General features: G+C 45.6%; 1 protein-coding gene across 1 annotated transcript in view; it reads right to left on the bottom strand.

Annotated features, from left to right (window-relative positions):
- Nucleotides 1-4,307, bottom strand: part of SETD5 (SET domain containing 5) — a 39,285-nt gene extending 34,978 nt beyond the window's left edge. The window contains 2 exon segments of the mRNA XM_031056329.1: nt 258-363; nt 4,125-4,307. Coding sequence (XP_030912189.1) covers nt 258-363; nt 4,125-4,195 — 177 coding nt within the window. The 5' untranslated portion in view covers nt 4,196-4,307.
- Between the last annotated feature and the right edge of the window lie 4,466 nt (nt 4,308-8,773).

Raw genomic sequence — 8,773 nt, forward strand, 5'->3', positions numbered from 1 at the left:
CACACTTCATTCATTTATTTCATTCAGTTAAAAATCTATCACCTAGAACACTAATAAAGTTTGCTGTAGAGTATGCAAGACTTCACAAACAATAAACACAGAAATGAAAAACGTATGGCAGAACTCAGCTCTAACTTAGTGTTCCCTAAGAAATAAGCCAAAATTCCTAATTCTTAATAGGCAAAGAACTATGGAACAAGCAGAAAAGAGTAAAAGTAGACAGTAAAGAGCTGATTCACTGCAGAGAGAGTACTCACTGCGTAAGGCAGCCCGCGATAGCTGTGTTTCTGGGTGGCCCCATAGCCGTGGCTGGAGTACACATTCTTCTCACTGACAGCTGGACTAGCTTCCACAGACTCTGGGCTGCAGAAAGGGCCAGAAGTAAAACCCATCAATAAAACATCATTTTTTTTAGTGCCAGTATTTCACTGCTCTTTTCTATTGAACACATGAGCTCAAAATGAAGAAACTTCATGAAATCGAGGTGGTGTCATGCATTTCACCAAGCACCATGTGTGCAGAAGATGTACAGGATGAACCTGCTTTCAGAGGGAAGGAACTGAGTAAGGGCCACCCTATATAGCTCATTAAAACTAGGTCTCAGTCTGGGAAGTTAAAAAGGTAATTAGCATGTAAGAAGTTCAGTTTCCTTATTGTTGAGGAAATTGGGTCTAGTTCAGCATTCGCATCTGAACCCAGCTAGCCTAATCTCAAAGCCACTGAACAGTACTGCCATTTTATCTCTGCAACAGCTTATTTCAACTGCAGCTAAGCAGCTTTCCTGCACCTGCGCTTGCTTCTCTCTCCCTCAGATACCAATTGTTATGGAGTCCAACATCTGGTGATAAAGCTTGCATGAAAACTGCAGCTATCCTGACAGCAACTACCAGGAACTGGAGATTCCTGTTACAAAGAGACAACAAAATCCATGTCGTGGACAGACAGTGGCCACAGACAGATCAGATTCACCCTGTGCTTTCTATACAGCAGCCTGCAATGAGCAGAACAGGAAATCTGCTGCTAAGGTACAATGCACTCTTCCACCACAGGGTGGTGAAAAAAAACAGCTAAAAATCAAAGGTATATCCTCAGCAGAAAGCTGCAGAAAACCTACTCAGAGAAGGGACAGCTGCAATTCAATGCAGGGGATATTAGATAATGAGGCTACAGACAGAACACCAGCAAGGAAACATGCTGTCTTCTGTTACAAGGAGAAGATACAAGTCAGATAACCTGCACAGATCAGAAGCAGGGCCTGTATCAGAATATGGCAGAATATTACTGAATCATGTCTGCAGATGAAATCTTCATCAAAATTACAGCATGGAGCTGAGCAAGCAGGGAAGAAAAATACAGAAAAGGAAAACTTTACCTCGGACCTCTGCTGCTCTGGTGAGATCTCACAGGATTCTCAGTGGGTCCTACATAGTCAGCATGAATCAGGCACCATCAAACAATGGCCAGCAAGCACACGTGGGGCAGGGCTTAGGCACCCAAGAAGAGTAACCCCTTGCCCTTTGGACTTCCTATTAGCTCTTGAAATCTCTGCTGCACTGAAGTTTGCCCCACCCTGCCACTCAACCTCATCTATTCTCCAAGGCACCAACCTCTGAGCTTCTGGCTCGTTCTGGAGTAAGGTGGATCTGTCTTTGCAACACAAAGGAGCAATAATTTATTGTACAAAAACTGCAGAAAGTAGAAGACATTACACCTATGCAAAAAACACCTCTGTAGCTGAGGATTTAGGTGCATGACATGATAAATTCAGCCAGTTTCCAATGTGACTACAGCCAGCTAAACTGTCAGAAGCAGGAGATATAGATGTTCTCTCTCAAAGGATGTATTTCTTAATAAAAGGTACCATGCAGAGCTTGCCACATAATCCAGCCTTTGCAACAATACTTTAGGACTTTCGGATTGGTACAGTGTCAAATCCATTCAGGTTTAAGAACTCTTTCAGAAATATTTCAGTATTAGAAGGAAAAGAGCCTGTAGAGTCTAAACAGCAGATATGTCCTCTGTCCAAGTCACCCACATTCCTAACCACAGTCAGACTGGAATACCAGCAATGCTGCCGCAAGCATTAGCAATAAAACTTCAGAATTGTTGGTGCAACGGTGTCCAGGGGCAACAACGCTGGGGCCCATGCTTCCTCAGCAGCAGCATGCCAAGGAGCTTCCACACCTTCCAATATGCACTCAGACTAACACAGAAAACTACTCTGCAGCCTCCATATCATCCTCAGATGAACAGCAACACCCTACACCATTTTCACCTCCTCTCTGTATCAGAGGCTGGGGAAGATGCTAAAGCTCAGCCTGTAAAGAGGATCAGCTAGTTTTCCTTTTACCTCCCCACTGCCTGTGTGATGCATATCTTGGAATCAATTCTTTTTAAGAGGTACAAATCTCAGGTACCCCAGACTTTATGTATCAAACCAAACAGTTTCAAAGGCAAAGTGAAGGACAGCCTTAACTTTGAACAGACCCATGAAGGACACTTCAGCAGTAACAGTGCATTGATGCAAAGCCTGGAGAATGAAGTACTGGCATTCCCAATTTTTAGAAAACAGGCAGAGAAACCAATTCAGAAATCTTCAAACACCTTTTTTCGAAGCACTCCAGCCTAGCCTCAAGTTGGACCTACAAATTTCTTACAAGGGAGAAAGAAAATGCTTTGCAGAAGGTTTACAGTCAGTCTTTTTGATACTTAAATGCTACAAGGGACACATGCGCAGACACATCTGGCTCTTCTCCCTACCACGCTCAGCTTCGAAAGCAAAGTACATGAGCAAACTATTTAGCACTCTTCCTCCTGCCATAAACAGTTTAAAATTCCTGCATGTTGAGTCTTCAAAGTGCTGCTGTGGGAGAAGCAGCGTGACAAGCAGTACTAAATGATAGATCTTGAAAAGTGAAGGATCATGTAACCAGGGCAGATGAGTGACTTACTAGATTCTGATTCTCTGTTTAAAAACAACATGTAAAAATGTGGGCTTTAGGATGGAATGAAGCCTCACAAAGAAGAATGGCTAGAATGGGGCCAGTGCCAAGACAGACAAAAAAGAGCATTAGCAGTCTTGCAGAGAGTACAACCATGTAGTCAAACTCTATGCATAGTTGAATCAGGGTGAGATGGAAGGGAAAAACAGTGATTCAAACCTTAGCCCACTGCTCTTACAGATCAAAATCAATAGTCTGGAGCAATTTCTGTTCTACACTGATCCAGCTGAAATGCAGGTATTTGCACAGTAGATACCTCTAGATAATACATGAGAGAAACCTATCTCCAAAACGTCATTTGTAGATTTTTTAACTACAGTCCGCGTTTCAAAGAAGGATGCGGGCAGGCAGGAGGTAGAAGCACACAGAAATAAACTTCAGCCCTCGCTCTCATCCCTGACAAAAACATACTCTAATCCTAGCTGACATCATTCTAACAAGGTTTTTAAGAAGAGATCACAATGCAGTATTTCCTGATTTTGAAATGCTCCTGACTCTGCAGAGTGTTTTTAAAGAAACGTAACTCCTCTCCAACATGCCTCAGAAATACAGCTGCAGTGAGAGCCCTGCACATGGTCCTGTGGTGGGGACTCCAAAGCATGCTCTCTGAGGTGTGCTCCTTGGAGTCTGCTCAGGGGCAGAAACAAAATAAAGGTGCCTACCCAGGCTGATGCTGTCTCACATCTCTGTCAAACTCCAAAGGTCTCCACAGTCACACAAGACTGGTACCAAGTCTGAGCTAATAGGCTCTACTGAGAGGAAGGTTCAGCACGCTGATCCCTCACATTGCAGCTGTTGGAAAAGGAGCTAGTTTGTACCATGCCAACGTCAAGCCTGGGTACAGCAAACGCACGACTGCCTGCACTTGAGTATAGATTTACTAGCCAAGCTGATAAAAAACCCATACTGCTGGAATTCTCCTTTTCCCCATATCCTCTGTCAAACTTACCAATTTCCATAACACTGCATTTGTTAATACCCATCTCTCATACAGCTAGTGGACCAGCAGCCCCTTTCTCCCGAGTGGAGAAAGCACTGGCACCAACCCTACAGCCCGACTCCAGGTCAGCCCTCTGGCACCCTCCCGCTCTCCTTTCTCCTCATCCATGGGGTAACACTCACTCCGATCCTGCAGCCATGTCGGAGTAGGACGTATCTGGTGTGGTGACTCCCAGAGGGATTGCAATGCTCATGACGCCCGTCGGGGATCACGGAGTCCAGAGGGCAGCGACTGGCCGCTCCGAGGGCGGAGAGGAGCCGCAGAGCCTCGGCCAACACGTCACGGACATGGGGAAACCTACCAGGGTAGAAACAAAGCATTGCATCTCCGTTATGGGGTGAGGTCTCCCTGTATGCCTCTAAAGAAGGCTTTCACAGCAAAGAAAAGCAGAAATAGATTTCCATCAGTGACATGCCACATCATTTTTACTTCATTTTCATATGTAGGGCTAGGGAAGAGGTAGATGGCAGAAGTTTGGAGGGGAGGTTGGGAGTTTTTTACAGTGTTGGACTGACATGCAATGAGCTGCTTTGCCTTAAAGCTGATAATGACAGTTCCCTCCTCCCCCAAGTAAACCTAGGACTAATTATCAGATAAGTAATCTATTAGCTACTTCTGCATATAAGCAGCAGCTGTCACCTATCACCCACAGCCCTCCATCAGCATTTCCTAACTCCTTCCCCAAACAAGCTGCACGCAAAATCCCATCTCTGAGGACAACTAGACAATGCCAGGGTGGACCGAGCTGAAACCTCTCCCTGGAGATCAGCTTGTGCGTGGCATTTGCCAGGCCTACAGCACAGGTGAGTGTGAGCGGCAGAGCAGCCGTTCCCACAGCACCGAGGGCTCCCCAGGGCCACGGTGGCTCAGGGAGCCCTGATACAGCGGCCTCGGCTGTCCCTGACACCTCCCCGCGGCAGAGCCACGTCAGACGCCTGGGGAATGCGGCGGGACCATTGGCTGTGTGCGGGGAGCCGGGTGAGTCACGCCACAGCGCTTTGTACGGCCGCGAGAGAAATCGCCCATAAACGCGGACTCCCTCGGGTCGGATGGCGGCCGGAGGTGAAATGGGATCAGCTCCTCGTTATGTAAATAGCCCCAGTAACACAGATGAGCATAAAAGAGCTATTATTCTACAGAGTTCGAAAGAACCCCCCACAACACAGAGAGAAGCTGCATTTCTGCACGCAGCAAAGGTAGCTTCAAAATCAAACAAAAATGGTGACAACCACCCTCTCTGCACGTTAAACTTTAAGGGCAGCCTTGAATACTTTCCACTGCCTTTCCCTGGCTCGGGCAGCGCAGACAAGCCAGCCTGCTGTCACATGCTCCCCGGCATCTCGGGGCTCTGCCAGCAAACCCTCCTGGGCTACAGAGAGGCCGTGAGCCAAGTTTTCCTGTGGGTAGTGAATTTCTCACAGGGAACTGCCTTTGGACACCACAGTCCAGCCATTGTTTAATACACAAAACCCCCAGAAAGACAAAAACACACACTCACTATAAGGGCAAATGAAGAGTGAGAGTCAGAAAGTTTAAATGCTACATGCTATATTGCTTTTTCCTGTCTTAAAAGGCAGGCCACTTCTCTTGGCACAAGGAAATACTTTCCTTCTTCAGCATACATCCCTGTGGAAAATCTTTCAGAGAGTATGACAGGCATACAATGAATTACAGAAGTAGCACATAAAAATTTCTAAGTGGTCTATGGCAATTCCCTGTTATGCCCCAAAGCAATGGTCTCACAGGGAGGTGGGAGATGAAAAAGGAAACAGACAGGACTAAGCTCACAAGCAGTTCCAACCCAAGACAGCCCAGTGTCCTTGAGTGTGTTTTCTGGGAAAAAAAATAAAAGGACCTTCCAGAAGTGTTTTATTTACCCTTTCTTGTGCTTGTGACAAGAGTTGTGATTTCTACACTGCCACAAGATGAGACAAACTGCTCCTAAAATACAGCTAAAAGCTACAGACATCAATCCCTGCTTCAACTGAGTCACGTAAAACTCTAGCACAAGGTTAAAAGCAATAAGACAAGTTTCTCAGTGTCTGAAGCATCCTTCCCTTTAAGGATCATGGAAAACTCTTCCTCTCCCCACACCCAGTAATCTTTCTAAATACTTGTTTAAATGTTTTTGCCTCTATTGATCTCATGCCTTTGCCAATGACTGTACCCAGCTGGCAGCAGCCTGACAGTTCAGGATGAATTCCAGGCTCCCGTCTGCCTGTGACTCAGCAGAACTGGAGGATTTCAGGTGCAGCTTCTGGACTAGAGAGTCACAGGATACCTGGGCACTCCAGGGGTAACTGGGACAAGTTTTCACCCACTTCTCATAGGAAACCCTCTTTCTATCAGTACTGTACAAATGCTGCTGCACTGATATGGTCTGAACTCCCATTTTTGGGAAGGAGATTACTGGAGAAACATGAAATGGCAAACCAAAAGGTTAAACAAGGCGAATTCCAGTTCACTTTTATGTTGACCCAGCAATACTTGCCCAACTATCACCCATGTTCAGATTTTACTGTTTGGTGCTGCTATTTTATGTGTACTTTCAACTGTGACAATGTGACAACTGAAAATTAATTGCTGAGTCCAACTTCAAGTGCTGTCCAAGACCACATCACCTTCAGGCTACATTACAGTCTGGACTCCATGACACTTGGCCTGCTAACATGCCAACCATCAGCCTGATAGAAAACTCTGCGGTTGAGATCTAGATGTTCACCTACCAAACTGGCCAATTTCCTGTATATTCAATCCCCAAGGTCCTTCCTACCTCTACCCCCAAAAATACAGCTGAAGGAGAAAAAAAACAGAAGTCACACGAAGTTCTCTCTGCTGCCACTGGAAGAAGTTTTACTAAATTCAAAGTCTTAATTCAAATCTAATGAACTTCAGACACAGCACAAATCTGTCTGCCTTACAACACAATTCTTGAAATCAAATGGAAATGGGAATTTTGATGGCCTAACAGGTAGATAATATTTAGCTGGTTTTGAAAGTGCAGCATTTAAAGATATTTTTTCCCCCACATTTGGCACCTACACACCAGCCTCCTTAACCAGTCATACTGGTATAAAGATACTTGGTCTTCCCCAACATCATCAGAACAGCTCAGATGAGCATCCACCCACACAGCCAGCCCAGCTGGGATCCCCAGTTCTCTCTCAGCACAGGTCACATGCCAAGGGACTGAGCCACTGTGAGTGGCTGCCTTGGCTACACTGTGAATATATGTTATTCAGTTATTCCAGGTAAAATCCTGTATTGATAGAAAGGACTGTAATAAATCCAAGCTGGCCAAGCGAAGGTTAAGCAACACCTGCTGCTGTAACAGTGAATTGAATTTTCAGAACTCTGTTTAGGATGCAATGGCTGCAGCACTGCATTGGCTCACTTCCACAGCCAGTGCCATCCATGTACAAATAGAGCAGGTGCAGAAAATTTACTGCTGGAAACTCACTTTATTACTTGTGGTGTTAAAAGTCTGTACTAACAGGGACAATCAAGCATGGTGAGTCAAAGAGCTCACCAGAGCTTCCTCCTTCAAGATGTGGTTGTACGTGTCTTCACTCGTGTCCCAGTCATACAGATACCTCTGGACACCCATGGTGTGCAACATCTGCTGACAGACTCTACAAAGTATTTGTGAGCATCATGAAAAATTCACCTGCAGAGAAAAAACCCCAGGCACAGCCTCACAGATTGCATTTGCTACCTAAATTCAGATTCTATCACCCTTTGGTGCTGCTCAGGTGATGCTGTACAATGTCAGGGGGACAGAACATGTCCCTTGCACCCTCCCACGGTCACAGATTGAAGGGCAAAGCAGTTACCAAGCAGGGGGAGGACAGAGATTCATCCTGTTCCTCTGCAAGGTCAGTGCACATCTGTGAGTCTGTGGCCACAGAGAGCCTGAAATACTTTACCATTGTGCATCCAGTGTCTTATGCATGGCCAAGAAAGACAAAAAGTTAACACTGGTACAACCATATCGTGGACAAACTGACAAAAGCTTTTTCTGATTATGCAAAACTTCAACGTGTGAGCCAGGGCAGGGAGAACAGGGAAATCACCTCTATGTGCAATGATGGCAACCACTTCTTGTTTGCAGATAGTAAAGGACAGACAAGCACTTCCTTTACTTCTCCCCACACTTCCCAACAACTCCAGTTATTGAAGTCCCAAACTGGAAACAGATTCCAGACTTCTGACAACCCAGAATTACTAATGTCTGAACAATAGGCACCATCATCTTCTCTATGCTCAGCAATGGGCCTCTAAGTCACCTACAAAGGATGAGCTCCGTGTATAATGAGTTGCACATTTTTTAAGTTCCCGCACCACTACCAGTCATATCAAATTCAAAGCACTTTCTTCTCCTGCATCTCATACTGCCACAGGCCAGGCCAGAGCTGGTGGAAAACAGGTAACAGCAGCTCTGCCATGCAGCCTTCTTTGGCATCCTCTCAGCCAGCCTCATTCGGGACAGAAACAGCAAGGTCTGATGAGTTCACACTTACACTGTCATCTGCACCAGTGGCAAATCACCTGGCATGTGGAGCAGTGTAACAAGTGTTAGCATCTTAGATCTTCTTCATTCGTCTTTTCCCCTGGAAATTTCAGAATAATCAAAATCTATGGGCCATCTAATGTAAACAGGAACAGCTTCCATTACCATGCTGAAGTAATCCTCTCATCAACCAGTGCCACTCAAATATGTGCACAGTCCACCTGAGTCCAATCAAGCACTCCCTGTACATGCACAAACCTC

This window comes from Geospiza fortis, unplaced genomic scaffold (genome assembly GCF_000277835.1).
Source record: "Geospiza fortis unplaced genomic scaffold, GeoFor_1.0 scaffold70, whole genome shotgun sequence".
Lineage (NCBI taxonomy): Eukaryota > Metazoa > Chordata > Aves > Passeriformes > Thraupidae > Geospiza > Geospiza fortis.